At 46.5% G+C, this 27,556-nt stretch overlaps 2 protein-coding genes across 3 annotated transcripts in view; one reads left to right on the forward strand and one right to left on the reverse strand.

Moving 5' to 3' along the window:
* The window catches only part of polr1d (RNA polymerase I and III subunit D), a 42,890-nt gene that overhangs the window by 9,840 nt on the left and 5,494 nt on the right, over positions 1–27,556 (reverse strand). Inside the window, exon 5 of one of the 2 annotated variants that reach the window (XM_030740211.1) lies at positions 26,687–27,024. The exons of the other annotated variant lie outside the window; for it this stretch is intronic. Coding sequence (XP_030596071.1) covers positions 26,977–27,024 — 48 coding nt within the window. The 3' untranslated portion in view covers positions 26,687–26,976. Of the gene's footprint in view, positions 1–26,686; positions 27,025–27,556 lie in introns of those variants that run through there. 2 annotated transcript variants of the gene reach the window in all.
* LOC115787476 (endothelin receptor type B-like) lies at positions 170–19,240 on the forward strand. The gene is made up of 8 exons (XM_030740207.1): positions 170–305; positions 3,745–4,247; positions 5,958–6,070; positions 6,178–6,382; positions 14,608–14,757; positions 15,147–15,280; positions 15,395–15,503; positions 15,590–19,240. The coding sequence occupies exons 2-8, from the start codon at positions 3,861–3,863 to the stop codon at positions 15,728–15,730; spliced, it is 1,239 nt and encodes a 412-aa protein (XP_030596067.1). The 5' UTR covers positions 170–305; positions 3,745–3,860; the 3' UTR covers positions 15,731–19,240.

The following is a 27,556-nucleotide window of genomic DNA, read 5'->3' on the forward strand; positions in this document are numbered from 1 at the left end:
CAGATAAGTCTTTAATCTGCGGTGAAAAAGAAATTAAAACAGTCCTTGCATTCATCCTAACAAAACAAGGGAAAGCATGGTTCAGTCTGATTGGCTGTCTTCGCTGCCTCCCGGCTTGAGGCATATAAAACCCCGTAGTTTTCGGAAGGCTGGTCAGAGCGCAGCCGGAGCAGGGAGGGAAGGACGCTTTTACGCACAGCTAGGCACACCGTGAACTTTTAACGCCTGGAACTCACAAAAACGGCATCGGGCCAGTAAGAGGAATATTGATCGAAAACGTTAAGCTCGACCACAACTGCGGGCTGGTAAGTCGTGTGAAGCTGGGTTTTAACTTGATCACTCACCTTGATTCAATTTTTCAATTTAAATTTGGAGAAGTAACCACAACTTTCCACATCTTTCTGTTATACGCTAGACACCTATCTATCTATCTATCTATCTATCTATCTATCTATCTATCTATCTATCTATCTATCTATCTATCTATCTATCTATCTATCTATCTATCTATCTATCTATCTATCTATCTATATGTTTGTTTTTATTTCTGCAATCTGTCTGCAGTTTTGTGCATTTATTACCTCCTACTGCGCGTCTTCTGCATTATCCAGGCTTTTCAAAGTTTGGAGAATGAAAACTTTACATGCCAAATATCATTCATTGCTTTATTCCCATGTCATAGAATTTCATATTTACTGCTTTGGAGCTCCTTCAACCCTTTGTTTTGGACTTAAAATGCCTTTCATGCTTCCGTATGATGTCGTACAGTTGCGCATCATCACGGACTGATCTCAGTTTGCAAGCTCTTTCTCGTCAAGAACCTGCAGCTGCGTGGACTGGCTTTAAACAATACCAAAAGAGTAAAGCTTTAAGAAATTTTACTTTATTTTATTGTATTTGCTTATTTATTTATTTTTATTTTATTTATTTTATTTTTTTGTTTGTTTGTTTTTTGGTCCGATGGGATTTATTGGATCATTTTCACGCTTAAAACATTTGGACGCATCAATGTTTATCCTCTCCCATCCATGTAAAACGACATTGTGATGATGTGCGCTGGAGTTCAGAGTATGCGCTTCCAAACAGCAGTGAGAGAATGATGAAGTTCAACAAACACTCCCATAAACTTTACTCATGGAGGATTCGTTTGCTCGGATATACAAGATCTCATTAGGTTTTACGACTATCTGAGTTGAAACATAGTTTCCAGGTGATATTTGCGCTGTAATCTGACTGTTTTTCAACTCAGCTGTGCTGCTCTGTTCTGCTGCAGGAAACCGTTGCAGTCATAAAGGCACGCAAAGCTTTAAATGATTATTGCGCTTTTATTGCCAACTAATTATCTGGGCAACGCTGTAAAATGAGTGATAAAAATGAAGCCACCTCCTTTCCACAGCTGGAAAAGCACATGTTGCTTTCCACATTCATATACTTTTATATGGATGTGAAATTTATTGTGTGCTGCCCAGATGATTCCGAATGTGAAGATTACAAGAAAATAAAGACCATTTGGAAATGAAGCAAAAAAAAAAAAAGTAAATTTGCTGTAATACCGGACATCCTGGAACTTTATGCCGAGGATAAATATTGTGCCTCCCAAAATCTTCCTGTTCTCCTGCTTTGAGGTCACTCTCATGACTTCTGCCCTCTCCCTCATTGTAGCTCAGCTTTTCCCCTTTTCCTAGCGCTCCCTTTCCTGTGCATTCCCCCTCCTCTTATTGTCATTACGAACTGTACGGTAAATCAAGTTTTCTCCGTCCTGACCCCTTGTTTGTTCCTGCATTTCATTTCTTTTCTTCTTTTTTTTTAAACACAGTTCTCAACACCTCTCCATGCTCCCACCTTCGCCCCCCACGCACAAGCATACTTTTTCTGACCACCACGGTATCCCTTCCACTGTTGCTCAGCTGGCTGCCAACTTTCCACCTCCCCCCTCTCTCTCTAAGATGTGGAGCCAGCGGAGCAAAAGGTCGGAGATGGTTTCTAAAGCCAAATCTATTAGATTAAGACGATCAGGCCAGTTAAAACTAAATTTTCCAATTCAATCAGACGATCATGCTCTAACCTGGCCCAATGAGCTGCCGGGTTACACAACACAAAGACAGCACTCACATTACTGAGATATACGTTTCAAAACTGGTTTCGTGTGATTTGTGTGCGAGTTGGCCCACGTGACCCATGTGATTTTCTGTCTTTGTGCGTGAGAACAGAACGAGCCAGTGTTTTTCAGTCAAATATGAACCGCAGTTGTCTTTGTGTGTGTGTGTGTGTGTGTGTGTGTGTGCGCGCGCGCGCGCGCGCCCGCATGAGCATATGCATGTTCCTTTGGTGCATGTGTGCGTCTACAAACTGTTGCCTTTCCAAACCATCATGTCAAGAAGTTTGCACATCTGCTCCAAGATGGTGTGTGTGTGTGTGTGTGTGTGTGTGTGCGCGCGCGCCCTGAAAGCCTGATAGCGTGTCTCTACCGACTCGTCAATCTTGTATTCGTCAATCAGCCTATTTATCCCATGATGCTCCAGGCATTCATGAGGAGAGGCTCGGAGCTGAGCTAGGGTCCTCCATCAATGAAAGGAAGATTCTCTGTCAGGCACATTCGACACACACAAACGCTGTTTGTTATCAATATTTCATCTGTAATGCTCAGTTTTTGCCCCCCCCCCCCCCCCCCCCCCCCCCCCCCCCCACCTATTTTATAGCCTCTGTTTTTTTCATCATACATAACACTGCTGTAATGGTAAATGGACTTATTCTTAAATAGCACTTTTCTACAACATGCTTCACATGTGTATGTACTCATAATGCTACTACTTTTTTATTTATTTTTTTAAAGATTGGAGTTAAATACATTGTGACACCTGTTGATTCAAGAGCAAATTATTCACCCGAGACTGTGCTGACCTGTTTGGATTACCTATGTGTCATAATTACTGAAAGCTTTTACCTTCTCTAAACATCTTAGCTGTCTGACAAATAGTGACTTCAAGCTCAAGTAACAATAAACTGGCCCACTGGCCTGGGGGAGGATTTTGTTTTTAGTTAATCAATGAACATACTGCAGTACTTACTGTGATTGTTAAAGAGGGGGTTGTTTTCAAAAAACTCTATCCTATCCAAAATTATCTAGCCTCCCCAGTTCTTTACCAACCCTTTTATATAAACAAGACTGAAGCCTTTGTCAGTGTTAACATTATAAATTAGATTATAATGTTTGCTTGTCTAACAAAAAGCACAATGTGGAAATATTTTTTTTCATCATAAAGCACTGGAGAGACTTAACTTTGCACCTGGGGGGTTAGTGCTGAACAACAATGGAGGAGATGCCAAGCAAAAAGTATCACTTCAATTGGCAGTCATTAAAATGACACTTCATCCTCAGAGGGACATGAACACCTGTAGTAAACAATCCATTTCATAATTATTTTTTATAATTATTTCACACAGAAGTGTAAATGTGAACCCTGTGACACAAAATCATGAGATCAATACCAAGCAGACATTTCATAGGGTGAGCAGAGACACAGAGCTGCTGGTGGTATTCTGGATAAATCAAAAGTAACTACAATTCATCCTCTTCAAATCATAAATGCCTTTTTATGCGTCATAAGAACATTTGCTGGAGTACTTTAGTCCAAAGTGGTGAACTCACCATCTCACCTTGGCCTGAATCTTGGAAAGCCTGTCTCTTCATTTCTCACATGCAACAAGTTTTCTGTTTTGATGGTTGAACTATTTTCTCTGCAGGACAACTTGGACTCAGACATTGCCAGCTCTGGAGCAAGGCCCAGTGGTTGGATGCGTGTGTGTGCCTCAAGTGTGTTTTCTTACTTCTGTGCACCTTGGGTGAGGTTTCTGTGACGATGAGGGCCATCACACTTCTGTGTCTTTTGATGGTTGCGGAGGCTGCAGCCTCCAGGTTCATTCGTGACTCCCAGGGTGGGCCTGAGGCTTTAGAACCATCCAAGAACAATGCCTCAGTTGTGCTTCCGCCCCCACAGCCGGGCCGAGCACGGAACCTGCAGCCCCCGATGTGCATAAAGCCCACAGAGATCAAGCAAGCCTTCAAGTATGTGAACACCATCATTTCCTGCCTGATCTTTGTGGTGGGAATCATTGGCAACTCAACGCTGCTCAGGATCATATATAAGAACAAATGTATGAGGAATGGACCCAATGTACTCATTGGCAGCTTGGCACTGGGAGACCTGCTATATATTATCATCGCCATCCCCATCAATGTGTACAAGGTAAGCAGATTTATTCTGTCTTTATTTGTCTGCAGTGTTTCTTGTATCTGTTGTATGTGACAATAGACTGTACATAAAAGATGAACACAGCCACCACACTTCTTTAAGTCTGGCATTTTAGGTTTTTCCAGCCTGGTAATTTTGGAACCGGATGGACTCATATTTGGAAGCGGGGGTGGAGCTGGACAGTTATCATTTAATAGAAGTAAGGCTTACTGGCTTGGTTAGCAAGGCACACCCATAATTCACTGTATAATAAATGAGATGCTGTTTTTGGCTAGCTAAAACGAGACTTAAAACAAAATGAAGAAACTGAACAAACAACAACTCCTTAAAAAGTCTTTAAAAAGTCTCCAACCAGATGCTGAACAAGATGAAACGACACCCTCCCGTCACTCCAAGTGGACATGCCGAGCATTAAACTGAAGTCTTAATACAATTTTAAAAAGGTAACAGTATTACCTGTATTGTAATAGAGAAGTTACATTAACTTAGGCGTTAAAGTTAACTAACTGATAACTTGGTAGTCAATGGGGACTGGCTTGCTTTTTTGGCGTCAGCCTCAAGTGGCCATTGGTGGAACTGCAGTTTGGTTTTTTTTGCACTGGTTTCATTTTGGAGGTTGTCACTTATAATCTGAGCGCTCTCTCTCAGGTGTGATATTTAGCTCTGTTAAATTTATTAAGCTTTAAATTAACATCTAAGCTTTGAATCAAATAATGTCATTGCAACTGAAAATAAAATGGTATATAATGGTATAAAGACTTCATTCAACAATTTCAAGACTCACACAGCATCTAAAAACTTCAGATTGATTTAGTTTATTACACAGGCTGGGTATAAATCTAAAGCAATCTACATACCCTGCACTTTCAAAATTATGAGAGCACTGTTTGAAACACATCTCTTGGCAAATCCTGTGGTTGGCTGGGGTTCATGTACTCCTTTGTCAGAACTGCCACTGCAGATTTGTCTACCTAACGCTTCAAAGGATTGTTCAAACTCACAGAAAGGCAGATGTTGTGGCAGCGTTGTGCTAGGGTTTTAGTAGAAATGTCTTCATTTGCATGAGTTGTGATTGGGAAGTTGAAATGTGCAACTGTCAGAGGTTTGAGGGTAACCAGTCAATCACAGGCTGACAGAGGTTGTTAAACCAAAGTAAAAAAAAAAAAAAAAAGGAGGGGGGTATATGAAACTTTTTTTGTCTTTTTGAATGTTTTGTTTTATCCAAACAAACCTAAGAAAACCATGATGCGTGTTTTCTTTGTCTCAAAGGTCCTGCATTTCCAAGTTTGGGACTGATCTAGTAAACTTTACTATAATCTTAAATATGAAGAGACTATTAAGACATATTTCAACAACATGATTTAATGAAGAACACCTGACAGTGTGGCGGCCGTACAACCTCTGATTGCTTCAAGATACATTAGTGAACAGTGTAGATTGGTGTGAGCAGCTGAAAAATATAAAAGCTCTTCTAAAAATCAGATGTGTGGCCATAATCTGTTGTTACACACTCTGTCCTGACCCTGAGCGGCACATATTACCCCCCTGGGAGAAGGACTTAGCCGTCAGGAGGAACATGCTGTTTCTGCTTTTTGGCATTAGAAGCTGCTCTAAATGGACCTCAAACAGGTCTGTCAGCATGTTTACACAGGTGAACTTCTTAAATTTACAAAACTCTTTCCACTCCATCTCCTTTTTCTGCAGCTGTTAGCCGAGGACTGGCCGTTTGGCGTGTATGTCTGTAAGTTGATGCCGTTCATCCAGAAGGCATCAGTGGGAATCACCGTCCTCAGCCTGTGTGCCCTCAGTATTGACCGGTGAGCACACCGCTACGCCACACACACACACACACACACACACACACACACACACACACACAGATATACTAGTACTGAAAGCAGCTAACACATGTCTCTGTTTGTAGCTACCATGCAGTGACATCATGGAGCAGGGTGAAAGGGATGGGGATCCCTCTGTGGAAAGCCGTGGAAGTGACACTGATCTGGCTGCTTGCTGTGGTGCTGGCAGTCCCCGAGGCGCTGGCATTCGACATGCTGGAGATGCCATACAGAGGCACCAAGCTGCGGGTTTGCCTACTGCATCCAGTACAGACCACCAGCTTTATGAAGGTAACAACCAGATGGCAAAGTTACAGTATCACAATGTAAAAGTCTCCAGCATGTGGAGAAAAAAAACACACAAGTACTTTTTTATAAATGCAGTAGTATAGCTGTTATTCATTCCATTTCTCCTTTGTAAAAGTATTCAGGTCAGTAGGTTATTTGTTGTAAAAGCTGTCATTTGCACCCCGTGGTTTCCTACAAATCTACACATTCGGCGCAAAACTACATTATGTGAGCATATTAAAAACAAGAGTTCCACTTTGACCTATTTGCTTATGGAGCTGGAGGTTTCTTCCTGTTAAAATGGAGTTTTTCCTTCCCACTGTCACCAAGTGCTTGCTCCGAGTGTTGGTGTTTTCTCTCTAATATTGTAGGATCTTTACCTTACAATATAAAGTGCTTTAAGGTGACTGTTGTTGTGATTTGGCTGTTGGGAAAATGAGGGTGCTATATAAAGAAAACTGAAGTAAATTGAATGTGGCTCGTGTTTTACAATAAACAGAAGAAATCTGAGATATGTTAAGATATTTCTGTCTAAACCAGGGGTGTCAGCACATTAGTCCATACACCATCAATCTACAAAACAGATGATAAACAGCCTGAGAAGTCTAAAGAAAAATAAGTGTAGTTACAATAAGACGTCTCAGTTGTTCAATAATCAAAGAAACAAAACTGTCGTAAATCAAAGTAATGTATCAGCACAGCTCCTTGTGTTGACCACCCAACACTATCTTGGTTGGACAGGTCATGGGTAATGTTTGTTGGTAAGAATGCGGTAAAAGTGGTGAAGATTTAGACCTCTCGTCCGACTAAACTTAGTTTATTTATTGCAGAGAGTGCTTAAATACTTGCAAAAAGGTGTGGCTATATCTCACAGAATTACTGTTTACTTATTAAAGCCTCCTCGGGACCTCCAAATTCATGATGAAAGTCATTAACCTGCAGCTGCACTCCCACTTGTTAGGCAGTGTTTGTCACCAGTGGTCTACACCCAAAGTGGCAAATCAGAAAAAAAAAAAAAATTCCAGCATCCTGATCGGGATCTGCACTAAACTTAAACGGCTCCTTACTTCCTCCTTTTGCACCAACTTTCACGAAATCCAGCTTGGTAGTTCTTGCTTAATCCTGCCAACAATTACATACAAACAAAAGGCACTGAAAACATACAGACAACGTGGCAGTTTCAAGGAAAAACCAACACACTTAGTTAATCAATGGGCCACCATGTACTGCCAGAACAGCTTCAGTATGCCATTATTATTATTATTAGTGTTAATATTCCCTTATTTGTTGTTTGTGGTGAAGAGTGCTAACACTTCTGTTAGTGAGTTGATCTGGTGGCTGATGGGAGAGGTCACTTCCTCTCCCATCAGGATCAAAATGTTTGATGCTATAGGGTCATAGGTTCATATTTTTCCTTTGTCAGCCGTCTGAACCTCCGCCTTGCCTGAGGAAATATGAAAACCAGCAACATGGAAAATCTCCAAACAGCTGGATACTCGCATCTTTCTTAGAAATATGATCTAAACAACTTCAGCTTGGCAGAGAGGAGTTATGTATCAATTCAAAATGTTTGATAGGGATTATTAAGCTTTCCCACAAACACATGGTCAGAATTACCCTGCATGTTGATTTTGATCTGTTAGGACTGGGTTGAGGGGGAATGAACCCTTGTACTCAGCTCGCACCTGATGTTACTTTCAAGTGCAAATGCCAACAGAATGGTTCCCTTCAAAGTAAAGTGCCTGGACAGCAATGATACAATTTAAGTGTTTCTTTAATCAGGCTCCTTTCATCTCTCTGCCAGTAAGTTATTAGTGAGAGAAAAAAAAATGCAAACCACGCGAATGTTTTTCACAGTTCATTCATAAAGCTGTGCAGCACAATCAAAATCACAAAGATATTACCAATACTTGATTCTTTTAGGTCAGAAGGAAGTAACCACAGGACGCAAAAGGAAACAAAGCAGGAAGCTGGTTTTTAACATGTCCTCTGTCATATTAAACAAATATGTAGGACTGCTTCCTTGCATTTGCACAATATCTCCAAAATTAGAAACATCCTGTCTCAGGGCGATGCTGATGGGAGGCAGAGCCTTCAGCTTTCAGGCCCCTCGTCTGTGGAACCAGCTCCCAATTTGGATTCAGGAGACAGACACCCTCTCTATTTTTAAGATTAGTCTTAAAACTTTCCTCTTTCACAAAGCTTATAGTTATGGCCGGACCAGGTGACCCTGAACCCTCCCTCAGTTACACTGCAAAAGGCCCATCCTGCTGGGGGTTCCCATGATGAGTGTTTCTTCTTTATTCATCTCTTTTCACTCTGTTTATTTAATCATTACTTATTATTATTCTCTGGCTCCACAGTGCATCTTTTGTCCTGTCTCTCTCCCCTCAGCCCCAGCCGGTCACAGTAGATGGCTGCCCCTCCCTGAGCCTGGTTCTGCTGGAGGTTTCTTCCTGTTAAAAGAGAGATTTTCTTTCCTGCTGTCACCAAGTGCTTGCTCATAGGGGGTCGTTTTCTCTGTATTATTGTAGGGGCTTTACCTTACAATATAAAGCACCTTGAATTCAATTGAATTTAATTGAGTTTCTCACTAACAGACACCATTCAGACCGAGCCAGGTGGTTAAGAAACTGGACAGATCCATCGAGAGCAGGATGCAAATAGTGTATTAAAATATATTAACAAATAAATCTCAGGTTCTTTTTCTAAATATTCCTTAAGGTGATATTTCAGTAAAGTCCAGTTAAATAATCAAAATAGTAAATTTACCATTGCAAGTATAATGCAGATTGCATCATGAAATTTAAAACAATGACAGTCATTTTGTGTTTGGCTCTCAATGGCTGCCTGCACTGCACAGCTAGTCCACATGATTTAGATTGCATACAACAGGTCAGGAAAATAAAGATCATGTCGTTGATGTAGAGTTCCTGGAAACTCATGGATGAAATGTGATACAAATGGATTTAGGTATTTGTCATGTCCTGGGCCGTTGGCCCAGCGTTTTGTGTTAATAGTTTATTTCCTGAGTTTGTCCTCCCTGTATGTTTGTCATGTTCCCAGTGTTGTGACTTGTCTGCGTGTTCCTTGGTTTATCACTTCCTGTTTTATTTTGCCAATGTGATTTCCTTGTGCTTTGTGTTTAGCTTTGCTTCCCCTGTGTAATTAGTTTCATTTGCCTCACCTGTTGTTCCCTGCTGTTTCCTCTTGCCCTGATTACCCAGTGTGTATTTAAGCCCTCAGTTTTCATTTGTTCTCTGTCGCGTCGTTGATGTTGTGTGCCCGTGTGTTCCCTGTGTTTGACCGTCGTCTCCCTTCCAAGATTTTTGTATTTGTTTTTCCCCTGCTTAAATAAATCCCTTTTAAGTTACGCTGACTTCTGGAGTCCTTCGTGTCAGCCATTCCTCGCCTGTTTCCTCCCCGGCCATGACAGAACGACGCGACCAGACTATGGACCCCGCGGATACCAGGAGCCCCTCCGAGCAAGAGGAAGTGATTTTGGAGCTCATAGATCTCTCCAGGAACATCATTCATGCCACTGATGAACCCCGTCAGATTATTCAGGCAATTTTCTGCTGCAGACTTTTTTCTTCCTCCACTTGGCTCCTCACCCATCCTGACACTGCCTCCCTTGCCCATTCCATAATCATGCTCCGGAAAAACTTACAAGCTAAACTGTATAATATTGGTCGCCCTGTCCAGGGCAAAGACACAACCTTTTTCCTCCAAGCCATCACTAATTCACCTCTCCTGCAGCCGGTCATCTCACCTCCGTCGTCTCCTCCGCACCACTGCAGCTCAGCACCACAGGCGCTGCCTCGCTTTCCGGATCCGCCGTCATCCCTTCAACTCACCTCTCCCACCTCGTCATTTTCATCCTTTCACCCACAGCCCACCGCCTCCCCAGACCTCTCTTGGCTGCCAGATGATGTGGAGATTATTGATTCACCTCTGCTGGTGGACATCCTGGATGCTGAGAATCGTGCTTCCCACTCCAACAGAACGCGAAGGAAGCAGCGCTCCCGGCGTCGCCGTGCTCCTCCCCAGCCACTCTCGCCTCAGTCAGCTGTAGCGCCTGCTCAGTCGCAGTCTTCCCAGTCAGCTGTAGCTCCAGCTCCTGCTCAGTCGCAGTCTTCCCAGTCAGCTGTAGCTCCAGCTCCCCCTCAGTCGCAGTCTTCCCAGTCAGCTGTAGCTCCAGCTCCCCCTCAGTCGCAGTCTTCCCAGTCAGCTGTAGCTCCAGCTCCCGCTCAGTCGCAGTCTTCCCAGTCAGCTGTAGCTCCAGCTCCCCCTCAGTCGCAGTCTTCCCAGTCAGCTGTAGCTCCAGCTCCCCCTCCGTCGCAGTGTTCCAAGTCAGCTGTAGCTCCAGCTCCCCCTCAGTCGCAGTGTTCCAAGTCAGCTGTAGCTCCAGCTCCCCCTCAGTCGCAGTGTTCCATGTCAGCTGTAGCTCCAGCTCCTCCTCAGTCGCAGTCCCAGACCCCTCAGTTAGCTCCAGCTCCCTCTGTTCACCCTGCTCCAGCTCCCTTAGCTCCAGCTTCCCCTGCACCTGTACCTGTTCGGCGGGTGGGGGCGGCCACGGACGGGCTGACCTCGGCACTCGCACCTGTTCCGCGGGTGGGGGCGGCCACGGACGGGCTGACCTCGGCACTCGCACCTGTTCCGCGGGTGGGGGCGGCCACGGACGGGCTGACCTCGGCACTCGCACCTGTTCCGCGGGTGGGGGCGGCCACGGACGGGCTGACCTCGGCACTCGCACCTGTTCCGCGGGTGGGGGCAGCCAGGTCCAAGCCTTCGCATCGGTTTTCTGTGTTAGCTGCAGCAGCAGGGTCTCAGTCAGCTCTAGCTCCAGTCGCTCTCCCTCGCCTTCAGTCAGCTCCAGTAACTCTTCCTCGGTCCCCAGTGTCAGCTGTTTCAGTGCCCTCTCAGTCAGTTCCCTCAGCCCCTGTCTTAGTTCCTTCGGTTTTGGTCCCAGTTCCCTCAGCTCCTGCTCCTTCTGTAGCTCCAGCAGTGTCAGCTCCCTCTCAGGCCCCAGTGTCAGCTAGCTCTCGGTCTGTTTCCACGCAGCCAGATCTCCCTAGCTCTCGGTCTGTTTCCACGCAGCCAGATCTCCCTAGCTCTCGGTCTGTTTCCACGCAGCCAGATCTCCCTAGCTCTCGGTCTGTTTCCACGCAGCCAGATCTCCCTAGCTCTCGGTCTGTTTCCACGCAGCCAGATCTCCCTAGCTCTCGGTCTGTTTCCACGCAGCCAGATCTCCCTAGCTCTCGGTCTGTTTCCACGCAGCCAGATCTCCCTAGCTCGCGGTCTGTTTCCACGCAGCCAGATCTCCCTAGCTCGCGGCCTGCTTCCACGCAGCCAGTCGTCTCCCGGCCTGCTTCCACGCAGCCAGTCGTCTCCCGGCCTGCTTCCACGCAGCCAGTCGTCTCCCGGCCTGCTTCCACGCAGCCAGTCGTCTCCCGGCCTGCTTCCACGCAGCCAGTCGTCTCCCGGCCTGCTTCCACGCAGCCAGTCGTCTCCCGGCCTGCTTCCACGCAGCCAGTCGTCTCCCGGCCTGCTTCCACGCAGCCAGTCGTCTCCCGCCTGCTTCCACGCAGCCAGTCGTCTCCCGGCCTGCTTCCACGCAGCCAGTCGTCTCCCGGCCTGCTTCCACGCAGCCAGTCGTCTCCCGGCCTGCTTCCACGCAGCCAGTCGTCTCCCGGCCTGCTTCCACGCAGCCAGTCGTCTCCCGGCCTGCTTCCACGCAGCCAGTCGTCTCCCGGCCTGCTTCCACGCAGCCAGGTCTCCCGGCCTGCTTCCCCGGCCTGCTTCCACGCAGCCAGTCGTCTCCCGGCCTGCTTCCACGCAGCCAGTCGTCTCCCGGCCTGCTTCCACGCAGCCAGTCGTCTCCCGGCCTGCTTCCACGCAGCCAGTCGTCTCCCGGCCTGCTTCCACGCAGCCAGTCGTCTCCCGGCCTGCTTCCACGCAGCCAGTCGTCTCCCGGCCTGCTTCCACGCAGCCAGTCGTCTCCCGGCCTGCTTCCACGCAGTCCCCTGCACCTCGGCTATTCCCCGAGCAGCCCCTGCTGCTCAATAAAGCAGCAGTGTGCCCTGTTCCGCGGTCCCAGCCTACGCATCCGGTGCCTCACTATGTAGGCCCCGTTCAGCCCATGGGCTCAGCTCAGTCCGAGCCGATGGGGGTCTCAGCTCAGTCCGAGCCAGGGGGTCCCGCTCAGTCCGAGCGCTCCGCGCCAGAGGGTCCCGCTCAGTCCGAGCCGATGGGGGTCTCCGCTCAGTCCGAGCGCTCCGCGCCAGAGGGTCCCGCTCAGTCCGAGCGCTCCGCGCCAGAGGGTCCCGCTCAGTCCGAGCCGAGGGGGGTCTCCGCTCAGTCCGAGCCAGGGGGTCCCGCTCAGTCCGAGCACTCCGCGCCAGAGGGTCCCGCTCAGTCCGAGCCGATGGGGGTCTCCGCTCAGTCCGAGCGCTCCGCGCACGAGGGTCCCGCTCAGTCCGAGCGCTCCGCGCACGAGGGTCCCGCTCAGTCCGAGCGCTCCGAGCCAGGGGGTCCCGCTCAGTCCGAGCCGGTGGGGGTCTCTGCTCAGTCCGAGCGCTCCACGTCACCCGAGGGTTCCCCACCAGAGCCCGGGGTCGCCCTTCTCCGCCGCCGCATGCCCCGCGGTCGGCCGCCAGTGTCTGCTCCCCGTCGCCGCCGCCGCATGCCCCGCGGTCGGCCTCCAGTGACCCCTCCTCGTCGCCGCCGCCGCTGGGAGCGCGGTCGGCCTCCAGTGACCCCTCCTCCTCGTCGCCGCCGCCGCTGGGAGCGCGGTCGGCCTCCAGTGACTCCTCCTCGTCGCCGCCGCCGCTGGGAGCGCGGTCGGCCTCCAGTGACTCCTCCTCGTCGTCGCCGCCGCCGCTGGGAGCGCGGTCGGCCTCCAGTGACGCCTCCTCGTCGTCGCCGCCGCCGCTGGGAGCGCGGTCGGCCTCCAGTGACTCCTCCTCGTCGTCGCCGCCGCCGCTGGGAGCGCGGTCGGCCTCCAGTGACTCCTCCGCGTCGTCGCCGCCGCCGCTGGGAGCGCGGTCGGCCTCCAGTGACTCCTCCTCGTCGTCGCCGCAGCCGCTGGGAGCGCGGTCGGCCTCCAGTGACTCCTCCTCGTCGTCGCCGCCGCCGCTGGGAGCGCGGTCGGCCTCCCTCGTTGGGACTTTGCTTTGTGGCCCCTTGGCCTCTGCGGCCTCCTGAACTGTGTGTTTTTTGTTTTGGATTTCCCACTGACTCCCCTGAACTGTGGACTGTTTTTTCCCCTGCTGTTTTTGTTTTGTCATAGCTCCTGGACTGTTCCTTGTTTCGACCCCCTGTTTTGGACATTGGAGCTCTCCGGCCTTGTGCCGTCGCTTTATTTTCATCCGGTTGTTTTTTGTTTTCTCATCCCCATGTTTTGCTCTGGTTTTTGGACTGTTATTCAGCTTGTGCCGTTGCTTTTCTTTGTTCTGTTCCTTTTGCTTATTGTTTTTTGCCCCTGTGCTCTACCCTTGCTCCAGTGCTTCCTTGTGTTTCTGGGTTTTGTTCCTGACTTTGTTTGCTCCCTGTCTGTTTTTGTTTCGGGCCCTCCTTCCTGGTCCCCCGCCTCCCGCCCTTGTCTGGTTTTGTTTCTGGTTTTGGCCGTCGGGAGCCGGCCTTTGAGGGGGGGGTACTGTCATGTCCTGGGCCGTTGGCCCAGCGTTTTGTGTTAATAGTTTATTTCCTGAGTTTGTCCTCCCTGTATGTTTGTCATGTTCCCAGTGTTGTGACTTGTCTGCGTGTTCCTTGGTTTATCACTTCCTGTTTTATTTTGCCAATGTGATTTCCTTGTGCTTTGTGTTTAGCTTTGCTTCCCCTGTGTAATTAGTTTCATTTGCCTCACCTGTTGTTCCCTGCTGTTTCCTCTTGCCCTGATTACCCAGTGTGTATTTAAGCCCTCAGTTTTCATTTGTTCTCTGTCGCGTCGTTGATGTTGTGTGCCCGTGTGTTCCCTGTGTTTGACCGTCGTCTCCCTTCCAAGATTTTTGTATTTGTTTTTCCCCTGCTTAAATAAATCCCTTTTAAGTTACGCTGACTTCTGGAGTCCTTCGTGTCAGCCATTCCTCGCCTGTTTCCTCCCCGGCCATGACAGTATTTATACCAAATTTGCACTTCCACAGGAAAACTATATCCCTCTCTTACAGCTTTATCTTCGAATACAGATAAGTATTTGTTCCTGTATCGTTTTCTTTTTCTTTTTCCAGTTCTACAAGGAAGCAAAGGATTGGTGGCTGTTTGGCTTCTATTTCTGTTTCCCTCTGGTCTGCACAGGAATCTTCTACACTCTCATGTCCTGTGAGATGCTCAGTCGCAAAAAAGGCATGCGCATCGCACTCAACGACCACGTGAAGCAGGTAGACCGGCAGATGAGAGCTATGCTTATTAGGCCGAGGGACCGATGAGTTTATGCGATGGCGACGTGTCTGTTGTCCACCACAGTTCATAAGAATCACGGCTCCTCTGAGAGTATTGGTGAGATTTTAGACACATTAATTTGTCTTTAGATTAATTTAGTCCGATTTTAGACAAATTAATCTAAGATATGACCAATACTTTCAAACTGTCAACAACTAATGACAAAATGCCTCAGTGGATTTTGTCACTAATTTGAGCAATACAGACAATGTCAGCAAAATTGTTTCTGTACATCACACACACACACAAGTTGGATGAACAATTATATCAGTGCTGTTCTGGTTTCTGTGCGTGTGTGTGTGTGTATGTGTGTGTGTGTGTGCTGCAGAGGAGGGAAGTAGCAAAGACGGTGTTCTGCCTGGTGTTGATTTTTGCTTTCTGCTGGCTGCCCCTTCATCTCAGCCGTATTCTGAAGAAAACAGTCTACGAAGAGGATGACCCTGACCGCTGTGAGCTGCTCAGGTAGCCACGCAGATAGCCTATGCAATTACAGCGGAAACACAACAAAAAGCCATTGTTCTCCATTCTGCAACTTCCTGTAGTCTTTGATGTAAACTTTGCCCTTTTCCCTGCCAGTTTCCTGTTAGTGATGGATTACATTGGAATCAACATGGCCTCCATAAACTCCTGCATTAACCCGATTGCCCTCTACTTTGTCAGCCAAAAGTTTAAAAACTGTTTCCAGGTACGCACTAAAACCAAAAATACGATATTAACAGAAAACATATTTAGCAAAAACCTAAAAGTGATTGGTGTGTTGCTCTTTTGTAGTCTTGCCTGTGTTGCTGGTGTTACAGAATGTCTCATCTGGATGACCAAGGCTCGGGAGGACGCTGGAAGGGCTCATGCCACGGTAACGGACTAGACCGCTCCAGCTCCCGTTCCAGTCAGAAATACACAAGCTCTTCATAAATGCACATAGACACACACGCACACAAACACAAACACACACACACGCACACTAATTACACACCTCCTCTACCAAACCAGTGCTCCCATCAGGCACAAGCAGCAGTGTCACTCCCGACATACTGGCCTTCAGATCAGAGTCAGAAGGGGAAACTGGAGTCACTTCTACAGGACTCGACGCAGACTGAAAGACTAAAAGATCAACCCCAAAATGATGAATGAAATAACGGGAGTGTGCCTGCTCGGGCTATAATACTAAATGCAAAAGCTTTGATGAAACAGATGCTACATAAACATGTTCATATTCTGACGCCGAGGCTTCTCCAGAGGACTATAAGGCTCTCAGTGGACCAATGCATTTATAGAGAATGTTTATTCAAGCCACTATGTAAATGTATGTACAGTATTATTTACATATAGAGTGCAAACTTATGATCATATCTAGCCTTAGTACCTTGTGTAGCTATAAATAAGCACTGATGAACACTACCTGTTGAAGCTTTAATACCTCACGGGGAAAGCTAGAGGGAAACTGTGACCCTTATTTTACAGTGTAGCTTCTATTTTTCTAAGAAAATATCACAAAACACACGAAGAGCTTGTGTTACCTACTGACGTGAGGTGTTAAAAATGTGTTATTATTGCCAAATATTTCACCTCTATCAGACAGCGGTGATGTTTCTGAGGTTGGAAATTACTCTGAAAATGATTTGCGAGTGCTGCTTACGTAATACATTTTTTGAGCCATGTAAAGGTTTTTTTTTTTTTTTTTGGAAGGAAAAAGAAATTTGCTGGATAAGCTGCACGTGAGTGAATGATTTTTTAGAACTCCACAGAACAAGGGAAGGTTAAAAAGTTCAGGGTCGCGGGGTGCGGGGGTGGGGCTATCCCAGAGAATGGGTGGATGGACGTTAAAATGTTCCACAACACGATCCATAAAAAGCTGAGACCAGACATGATTTAAAGGCCGTTCTGATCATTCACACATGCCCACCTGCGCTTTCATTGTGCACCTCTAACCATCAGCTTTTTCTTCAAACTGACTCAGCTTTCATGTTGAGGATCATTATTTGGGATTCGGGATGGGTCCTCAGACCAAACGGGAGTTTTCAGTGGAGGAACTTTCACTATCCACACCTGCAGAAGGCTCTTCGGGTGAGGAGTGTGACCAGAAGCACACTCATTATTACTATTTTTTTTTTTTTTTTTTTTTTGTGCACAGTAAATTCATCCTCCAGGGTCAGACAGTCAAAGCAGAATTAGTCTCTAATAACTTGAGTAGGGTTGTCACAGTACTGCAATTTCAAGCTTGATACTGACACCCAGGAAAATACTCGTTAGGTGATGCCATTTTTAATACCACAGGGATAAAAATGACAAAATTAAGAGGAATAATTCTTTTTTAAATAAAGATTAGAACAATGCTTGTTCATGCAAAAGTATTCAACTACAGCCCTGTTTATCTTCCCTGCACCATATTTTCATTGCTGGTCAAATGGATTTGGTAAGGCAGGCTGCCGTTTCTGTCTGGTTGCTGGTAGACTTCTCTCAGCTTCAGTTTGGGGATTTGAGAAACACTTTTTAGACACAAATAATTGTTATCCTGTTAAATTAAAGCTGTCTATGCGTTACAGAGGGACAGGACTAATAACACTTGCTGCCTAGCTACAAAATATGGTTATTATTTTATTATTAGCCCTTAATGATAACAGCTAATGTGGGTAGCTGCTAATAGTTAACACGTGTGCCAGTCAGGTTAAGATTTATGATTTGTGAACTATTTAATGCTTAATGTTTCTGAAACGGGAGCTTTACTGACCTCTCAAAATTCCTCATAGATGTTCCTCAGATGTTTTGCCAAGTTTGCTGTTGTACTGCTGATGTGTTCAGCTGCTAGTGAGGGGAGGGGCTGTGTGCCTGCCTGTCTGCAGCAGTATTGTGTGATGTTGTCTGTCAGGCCCGATTTACTGCCAGGAAAATTTGTAGAGCCTACCCTTAACCTACGTAAGTAGCCAATGCCATTGCCCACATTTATGGTTGTGCCAGCCAGAAGAAACAAATAAAATTCTGAGACTTTTTAACCTGCTGGGCCCTAGCTCTTTGTTGTGGTCAGTTTCTCCACTTCTTTGTTCATTCCCTCAGGTCCATTAGCAAGGAATTTTCTGATATTTTATACTAATGCTATGATTATTATTCCTTACATTGATTGATGATTGTTATTCTCTCACTGATAAATTCAAGAACTGCAGCGAAGAAGTAGTGGGAAATGCACCGGAGGAATCGACGGTACTGAACAAGCCAATGGGAACAGTTGCGGGCTGCATCGATGCAATATGAAGTTTACATTTCTCAGGAGGTTCACGTCAGGTTCCACTGTAGTTTCAGAGGGGTTTGGGGTTACGGTGTAGATTTCCTGCTGAAGGAGGCGAAGATAACACTATTGGTATTGATGCTGTTGCAAATGAATATCTAATTTTTAGTATCAATTACTATCTGAGCATCATTTCTACTCAGTACATATGCAGCCTACAAACAACCAAACAGATAAATCAGGCACTTTCCGAATTTTGGTATCAAAATCAGTTCTGGTGACACCCCTAGTCCCGAGATATCTGAGGGAGAACAAGATGATCTCTGCTTTACTACCCACCCCACTGAGCAGGTCTCATTCCCAAAGGAAATTTCAATTTAAAGAATTGCTGTTTTGACACAATGGAGGAGATAAAACGTGCGTCTAGTCTAGATGTAATCTAGTAGTGCAAGGTGCACAAGGAGGCAACCTTGAAGGGGAGATCTGAGCCAAAACAAATTTAAATCAGGTAGGGTTTTTGCCAAGAGGGGAGGGTTTTTCTTTTGAAGAAAGCTGTAAGCTGAAGGAGAATCTCACAATGACAAGGACAAAGGAAACTGGAAGTAAAGAGAGTGCATGCGCTCAGTAATCAAATGTAAATCTAATGTATAAACTTCCCTGTCAGAAGGAACAGATCTATTCTGTATTCATGACTTTGTCATTTGGGGGTGGGGAGAAAACTGCATGTTACAGTTCATTTTGAGGAAATGTAACAGTGCCAGTAAGTCCACTGATGCTACAAGTAGAGGATGAACCCATTTTATGTGGCACGCTATTTTCAGTACAGTGTGTCCAAGATGTCATCAGAAACACTTTCCTCAAATGTGTGTATTCTGAGAAACCAGACAATGTGCTTGCTGTCACTTAAAAACTGAAATTAGAGCAGAAATATATTTATCATCTTAGTGTCTGGACGCAACATCACTCGAATCAGCTGATCATGCAGTATGTGGCTCATTAAACTCTATTTTTGCCATTTTGAACCTGCTTTTAGCTACACCTATGTGACTGTACAGCTTTGTGAGTTTCTTTTGTAAGCGGGACCATTGAGTCAAGACACATTGGTAATTTGACCTTGAAGATCAAATTAAATGCTTATATTGTCCCTTGTGTTTTAAATCACATTTATACTAGTATGGAGTAATAAATATCATTTTATAGCACTTGTGTTCTTTGAGTTCTTTCTTTTTATTGTTGTTATTTTGGGTCATTCCAGGTCTCTAGAGATGCAGTCACTAATTGAACATATTACAGAAAGTGGGGTGCTGTATGGTATGAAAGAAAAAAAAAAAAAATCCCCCTTCTTTCTCAGTCGATTACAGCCTGCTGAAGCTTAAATATAATGTTATACGCTTACTGTTTTGTTTTTCTCAGAAGAGGACACATTTGGTTTGAATTTGGGCTCACAAATCATAAAATGACAACTTGTGAAATGTCTTAACTTTGCAGACAAATAGAGAAGTTGCTTCCAAGAAGCAGGTCTTGTGGCGATTTACTGTAGACTGAATGTGAGATCTTTCACATCTGTTCACATTAGACATCTCTTTAATCACACACCACTGGCTGTGGTCCCTAAACAACATAGCTGAGTCCTGAGGTCAAAGGGATACAGCACTGCGCTAAATACCCAGAATTAAATTAAACCAATCAATCATAAAATCTATAATACGCACTTTTACAAGGACTACATTTAAAGTATAAGGACAGAAAAAATAAAGCAACCGAGAATAATTCGGTTTATAGGATTTTCTAATTGAGCTCCTAAACCGAACACTTTGAAATGTCACAATATGTTTTACATAAAACTCAGTATGAGCTGGAACTTCATCCCGCCTCTATTCAATTCTTAAATTTCGTGACACTGACGAAACCACATCAACACTTAAAATTACTGTTTGCTAAGAGAATCATATATTCTTAGCAATACTTCAGTGTCCCAATGCTGCTGACAACAAACTCATGTCGAAGTAAACAGTATTTAAAGTTTGCGCACATGTTTCATGTGGTTGTTGGACATTTTATGAGCGCATGACTGGCATGTAAAACTTGGAATTTGAATGGAATCATTTTGAAAACCACAGCAGTGGCATCAATGCATTACTTTTTTGGTTACTCATCCCACATTACAGTGGTTTTTGAACACTTGTGAATCCTTTAGAATTTTCTACATTTCTGCATAAAAATGGCCTTGAACATTACTAGATTTCCAAACATTTTTAAAAGTTGATAGAGAAGAAAACAAAACTAATATAAACTTATTTACAAAGAATATTATCCAATGTTACTCCTATGTGGGAGTTAGGGGTGAGTTTGAACGAAGATCGGGTGTGAGCGGGGGCTTTAGAGTGTTTTTATTCAGCAACAGAGATCTATCAAAGGCTAATCTTCACAAAACACATTTGACGGAGTGTATCATAGCACAAGGATTTCTGAAGACCCTGAAAAGGTTGTTGATGCTCGTACAGCTGGATGAGGTTACAAAACCATCCCTGAAGAATTCGGACTTCACAATTCCAATCAGTCACAGAGATGTTGTTCAAAAATAAAGGAGAGGTCGACAATCAACAATCATTCCTGCAGCAAAACACGTAACAGTCGTCAAGGTCACAAAGAAACAGTAACAGGCCTCTCTCACGCTCTTTCTTGGCTAATGTTTGTGTTGACCATTAGGAGAACGGCGAGCAGCAATCTTGTGCATGGCAGGGCTTCAAGGCCAAAGCACTGCTCTGCAAACGAGCACTGCTGCCTGTCTGCAGTTTGCTCAAGGTCACATGGACAAGTCACAATGCTGCTTTAACAATATTTTGTGAGCAGATGAGACCAAAATAAAACTTTTTGGTTTTCATGAAAAGCATTATGTTAAAAGAAAGAAAACACAGAAATTCACCATAAGAAGCTTATCCCATCTGTGAAACACGGTGGTGGTACTATCCTGGTGGTACAGGTTTGGGCCTGACTTGGTGCATCTGATCCAGGATGACTCGACTTAATTGAAGGAACAATGAATTTTGTACTCTAAAAGGACGTCCAGACAAAGTGGTTTGCTCACTCTGGGTGCCCAGGTAACCCTCTAATGTACACTATATTGCCAAAAGTATCCAAATCATTGAATTCAGATGTTCCAGTCTCTTCCATGGCCACAGGTGTATAAACCGAGCACCTAGGCATGCAGACTGCTTCTGCAAACATTTGTGAAAGAATGGGTCGCTCTCAGGAGCTCAGTGAATTCCAGTATGGTACCGTGATAGGATGCCACCTGTGCAACAAGTCCAGTCCTGAAATTTCCTCACAACTAAATATTCCACAGTCAGCTGTTAGTGGGATTATAACAAGGTGGAAGTGATTGGGAATGACAAAAACTTGGCCATGAAGTGGCAGGCCATGTAAGATCACAGCGTGAGGTCAGTGGATGCTGAGGCGCGTAGTGCGCACAGGTCAACAACTTTCTGCAGAGTCAGTCACTACAGACCTCCAAACTTCACGTGGCCTTCAGATTAGCTCAAGAACAGTGTGTAGAGAGCTTCATGGAATGGGTTTCCATGGCCGCACAGCTGTATCGAAACCTTCCATCACATCAGTGCAATACAGATCGTTGGATGCAGTGGTGTAAAACACATCAGCACTGGACTCTAGAGCAGTGGAGATGTGTTCTCTGGAGTGCCAATTCACGCTTCTCCATTTGGATGAGTCTGGGTTTGGTGGTTGCCAGGAGAACGGTACTTGTATGACTGCATTGTGCCAAGTGTAAAGTTTGGTGGAGGGGGGGGGGGATTATGGTGTGAGGTTGTTTTTCAGGAGTTGGGCTCGACCCCTTAGTTCCAGTGAAAGAAACTCTTAATGCTTCAGCATATCAAGACATTTTGGACAATTTCATGCTCCCAACTTTGTGAGAACAGTTTGGGGATGGCCCCTTCCTGTTCCAACATGACTGCACACCAGTGCACAAAGCAGGTCCATAAATGCACAGTCCTGAACTCAATCCAACAGAACACCTTTACGATGAATAAGAGCAGAGACTGTGAGCCAGGCCTTCTCATCAGTGTCTGACCTCACAAATGTGCTTCTGGAAGAATGGTAAAAAAAATTCCCATAAACATTCCTAAACCTTGTGGAAAGCCTTCCCAGAAGAGTTGAAGCTGTTATAGCTGCAAAGGGTGGGTCAACATCATATTAAACCCTGCAGATTAAGAATGGAAGTCACTCAGGTTCATCTGTGTGTGAAAGCAGATGAATGAATACTTTTGGCAGTATAGTGCATTTACCAAGCACTCATCTGTCACTCAACTGTTATCCTTGTCTCTCTTTGGTAGTTGCTTTGATTGATGAAGATGAGAAAAGTTTAATTCGGGACTAACAGCCACGTCCAGTGACTATTTGTTTCACAAACACTCAAAATCACTCATTGTCATTGACATTCTACAGTCTTATCACCACATCACGCTTCCTGTACGGACACACTTCTAAAAGAAAGTGTGACAACGCTTATAAAATAGCTTTTAAAATTAAGTTAAAATTAAGATGCGTTATCAGTGGAACAAAAATTGGGTGTGAATGGGGGCTTTTAAGTGTTTTTAAATCAACAACAGGGATCTGTTGCAAAGGCATGTTCTCTTAGGCTGCTTTCATTAGCAATAAATAACTCCATGAGCCACCTCTTTCCTGGTTTGACCAGTAACTTCCATCCATCCATCCATTTTCTTCCGCTTATCCGGGGCCGGGCCGCGGGGGCAGAAGCCTAAGCAGAGAAGCCCAGGCTTCCCTCTCCCCAGCCACCTCCTCCAGCTCATCCGGAGGGACCCCAAGGCGTTCCCAGGCCAGCCGAGATACATAATCTCTCCAGCGTGTCCTGGGTCTACCACGGGGCCTCTTCCCGGTGGGACATGCCCGGAACACCTCACCCAGGAGGCGGCCAGGAGGCATCCTAATCAGATGCCCGAGCCACCTCAACTGGCTCCTTTCGATGTGGAGGAGCAGCGGCTCTACTCTGAGCCCCTCCCGGATGGCCGCACTCCTCACCTTATCTCTAAGGGAGAGGCCAGCCACCCTTCGAAGGAAACTCATTTCTGCTGCTTGTATTCGCGATCTTATTCTTTCGGTCACTACCCAAAGCTCGTGACCATAGGTGAGGGTAGGAACGTAGATCGACCGGTAAATCGAGAGCTTCGCTTTTACGCTAAGCTCCCTCTTCACCACGACGGACCGGTGCAGCGTCCGCATCACTGCAGAAGCAGCCCCGATCCCCCTGTCGATCTCCCGTTCCCTTCTCCCATCACTCGTGAACAAGACCCCGAGATACTTAAACTCCTCCACTTGAGGCAAGAACACGTTCCTGAGCCGGAGATGGCACTCCACCCTTTTCCGGCTGAGGACCATGGCCTCAGACTTAGAGGTGCTGATTCTCATGCCAGCCGCTTCACACTCGGCTGCGAACCGTTCCACTGCGAGCTGGAGGCCCCCCCCGATGAAGCCAACAGAACCGCATCATCTGCGAAAAGCAGAGATGAGACTCTGAGGCCACCAAGGAAGAAGCCTTCCGCCACCTGGCTACGCCTAGAAATTCTGTCCATAAAAATTATGAACAGAATCGGTGACAAAGGGCAGCCCTGACGGAGTCCAACACCCACAGGAAACAAATCCGACTTATTACCGGCTATACGGACCAAGCTCTCACTGTGGTTGTACAAGGACTGAATGGCCCGCAACAATGGGCCAGACACCCCATACTCCCGCAGAACCTCCCAAAGAACACCCCGAGGAACACGGTCGAATGCCTTCTCCAAGTCCACAAAGCACATGTAGACTGGTTGGGCAAACTCCCACGCACACTCGAATATCCTTGAGAGGATAAAGAGCTGGTCCAGCATTCCACGACCAGGACGAAAACCGCATTGTTCCTCCTGAATCCAAGGTTCGACTAACGGACGCACCCTCCTTTCCAGCACCCTGGCATAGACCTTACCGGGGAGGCTGAGTAGTGTGATCCCCCGAAAGTTGGAGCACACCCTCCGGTCTCCCTTCTTAAAGATGGGGACCACCACCCCGGTCTGCCAATCCAATGGCACTGCCCCAGATCTCCACGCGATGTTGCAGAGGCGTGTCAACCAAGACAGCCCTACAACATCCAGAGCCTTCAGGAACTCAGGGCGAATCTCGTCCACCCCAGGGGCTCTGCCACCAAGGAGTTGTTTAACTACCTCAGTGACCTCCCCCCCAGTGATGGTCAAGTCATCCCCCTCATCCCCAGACTCTGCTTCCACTACAGAAGGCGTGTCAGTGGGATTCAGAAGGTCCTCGAAGTATTCCTTCCACCACCCAACTATAGTCTCAGTTGAAGTCAGCAGCACCCCCCCCCCCCCCCCCCCCGCACTATAAACAGTGTGAGTGAAGCACTGCTTTCCCCTCCTGAGTCGCCTGACGGTTTGCCAGAATTGCTTCGATGCCGTCCGAAAGTCTTTTTCCATAGCCTCACCGAACTCCTCCCACACCCGAGTTTTTGCTTTGGCCACTACCCGAGCTGCATTCCGCTTGGCCTGTCGATACCTGTCAGCTGCCTCTGGAGTCCCACAGGCTAACCAAGCCCGATAAAACTCTTTCTTCAGCTTGATGGCTCCCTTCACCTCCGGTGACCACCATCTGGTTCGGGGGTTACCACCACGACAGGCACCAACCACCTTGCAGCCACAGCTCTGAGCAGCAGCCTCAACAATGGAGGTGCGGAACATGGTCCATTCGGACTCAATGTCCTCAGCCTCCCTCGGAATGCTGTCGAAGTTCTGCCGGAGGTGGGAGTTGAAGATCTCCCGGACTGGGGCTTCTGCCAGGCGTTCCCAGCGCACCCTCACAATACGTTTAGGTGTGCCAGGTCTGTCCAACATCTTCCCCCGCCACCTGATCCAACTCACCACCAGGTGGTGATCAGTTGACCGCTCAGCTCCTCTCTTCACCCGAGTGTCCAGAACATACGGCCACAGATCTGATGATACGATTACAAAATCGATCATCGACCTGCGACCTAGGGTGTCCTGGTGCCATGTGCACTTATGGACATCCTTGTGTTCGAACACGGTGTTTGTTATGGACAAACTGTGGTTTGCACAGAAGTCCAATAACAAAACACCATTCGGGTTCAGATCGGGCAGGCCGTTCCTCCCAATCACGCCCCTCCAGGTCTCACTGTCATTGCCCACGTGAGCGTTGAAGTCTCCCAGCAAGACTATGGAGTCACCAGATGGAGCACTCTCCAGCACCCCACCCAGCAACTCCAAAAAGGGTGGGTACCCTGAACTGTCATTCGGCGCATAAGCGCAAACAACAGTCAGGACCCGTTCCCCAGCCCGAAGGCGCAAGGAAACTACCCTCTCGTCCACCGGTGAAAACTCCGACGTACAGGCAGCAAGCCGGGGGGATACAAGAATACCCACCCCATCCTTCCCCACCAGAGAGGTGACATTCCATGTCCCAATAGCCAGTTTCGATAGCCGGGGATCGGTCCGCCAGGGCCTCCGCCCTCGGCCACTGCCCGACACACACTGCACCCGACCCCTACGACACCTCCTGCGGGTGGTGGGCCTGCAGGAGGGCGGGCCCATGTAACCTCTTCGGGCTGCGCCCGGCCAAGCACCACGGGCTAATGCCTGGCCACCAGACGCTCTCCCTCGAGCTCCCTCCCCAGGCCTGGCTCCAGGGTGGGGCCCCGGTAACCCTATCCCGGGCAGGGTAAACTGTTCCCTTGTTTTTTCACTCATAAGGGTATTCTGAACAGCTCTTTGTCTGGACCCTCACCCAGGACCAGTTTGCCATGGGAGACCCTACCAGGGGGACAAGCCCCCAGACAACATAGCTTCTGGGATCACTGGGACACACAAACCCCTCCACCACGATAAGGTGGCGATTCACGGAGGAGGACCAGTAACTTGTGGTCCTTAATATTTGGTGATGTTGGCAAATTTGGAATAGATTTTGACATTTACAAACAGATATTATCTAATGATTATAACTTATCATCACTGTGGCTGCAGCCCCCCTTTTTGAAGTTTTTACCCTTTGAAGTATTTAGAGCTATTTTCATGAATTGTGTCTTCGTTCACTCTTGACCTCTAACCACTGACGCTGGCGAGCAGATTCCTTCCTTTGGGAAAAAAAGCGTACAAGTTTCCTTTCAAGCTGTAGTTCCATATTTAACTGACATAAGACGGATCTTTGCACGTAATTCTCTGCATTAAATCAAGTTTTTTTTTCTAAAACATCCGCCTACTGACTTCAACACTGAAAGAAGGTTACCTCAGATCGTATTTTCCATATCTGTTTCGTCAAATGTAAGTCACAGCCAGCTGAAGAGATGCAATTAACCGCAAAAAACTTTAACCTTATTATTCACACTTCACTCCCCTCTTATTCCCCCTCTGTATTCCTGGCACTCTGTGCACATTCTTCTGCTAATAAGGACATTCGTCAAACACAGCTTCAAAGGACAGATGAGAGCAATCTGGTGTTAGGGAGACACAACATTTAGATTTGGATATCCGTGAAAACAGTGTCCCTCTGACAAAAAAATAACAATATTAATATGAAATCCATGCCCAAACAAAGGAAAATCAAAGTCTTTGCAAGCTGAGTTTAATGTTTTATATTTGTTTCAGTGGTCATTCCAGCAATTAGGGAACAATAAACAACTCATTCCCATTTATCATCATTAGTCAATTTGAAAATACTACAAACAAAAACACTGTACAGATGTTTGAAACTGACAAACTATGTTCAGTAGTTGGAAGACTTGACCTTCCTCCTCCTCCCCAGTATGCATATTTAAAAAAATACAAAAGAGGGAAATGTCCAGGTAAGTTTTCACAGTGTGGATGGAGAACCTGGGTCTCTGACTCCACTGCTGTCCCAACGCTGTTCATTCCATGGGCTGCTCCTGTCTCTCTTTGAACTCGTTAACTCTCGCCTGGAACAAATTTAAAGAACACGTAAGTCAGAGCTGGAGCTCAGGCAGAACGGCGAGCATCACATTTAATCAAAGTCAAAGCCAATTCCCCTTTCACTCAAAATTACTGTTTGCTCCAACGCCCGGGGTTTCTTTCTCTGTCCCATTACATATACGGAAATTCAGGTTCACTCCTTGTTGCCTTCCCCAGTACAGAAATGAGAGAACCTGTTTCTCAACAGGACTCCTGTGGTGGGCAGAGACCCTGCAGTAGTATAGAAATTGCTGGCAGCTGCTAACACAGGCAGATGATCCTCTCTGCTCAGTACACAAGCCAACCATACCAATTACCACAGTCATTTTTACATATTAGTGGTAAGTCGATGCAAAAATACAAGCCTTTGAAATAAATGTAAAAATCCTGGGTTGGTCTGTGCCTTTAGTAATTTAATGCGTTTTCTTACAGTCTAATAACAGGGGGTGTCACAACTTAAACTTGCTGCATTTTTTTTAAACACGTGGCCAGAAAAGTCAAGTGGGAACTTCCACACTT

This window comes from Archocentrus centrarchus, chromosome 10 (assembly GCF_007364275.1).
Source record: "Archocentrus centrarchus isolate MPI-CPG fArcCen1 chromosome 10, fArcCen1, whole genome shotgun sequence".
Classification (NCBI taxonomy): domain Eukaryota; kingdom Metazoa; phylum Chordata; class Actinopteri; order Cichliformes; family Cichlidae; genus Archocentrus; species Archocentrus centrarchus.

Coding starts and splice junctions, on each gene's coding strand:
- LOC115787476 (XM_030740207.1), top strand. CDS start 3,861: ATGAGGGCCATCACACTTCTGTGTCTTTTGATGGTTGCGGAGGCTGCA. Junction 14,758..15,146: donor TCAACGACCACGTGAAGCAG/GTAGACCGGCAG, acceptor TGTGTGCTGCAG/AGGAGGGAAGTAGCAAAGAC. Junction 15,504..15,589: donor AGTTTAAAAACTGTTTCCAG/GTACGCACTAAA, acceptor GCTCTTTTGTAG/TCTTGCCTGTGTTGCTGGTG.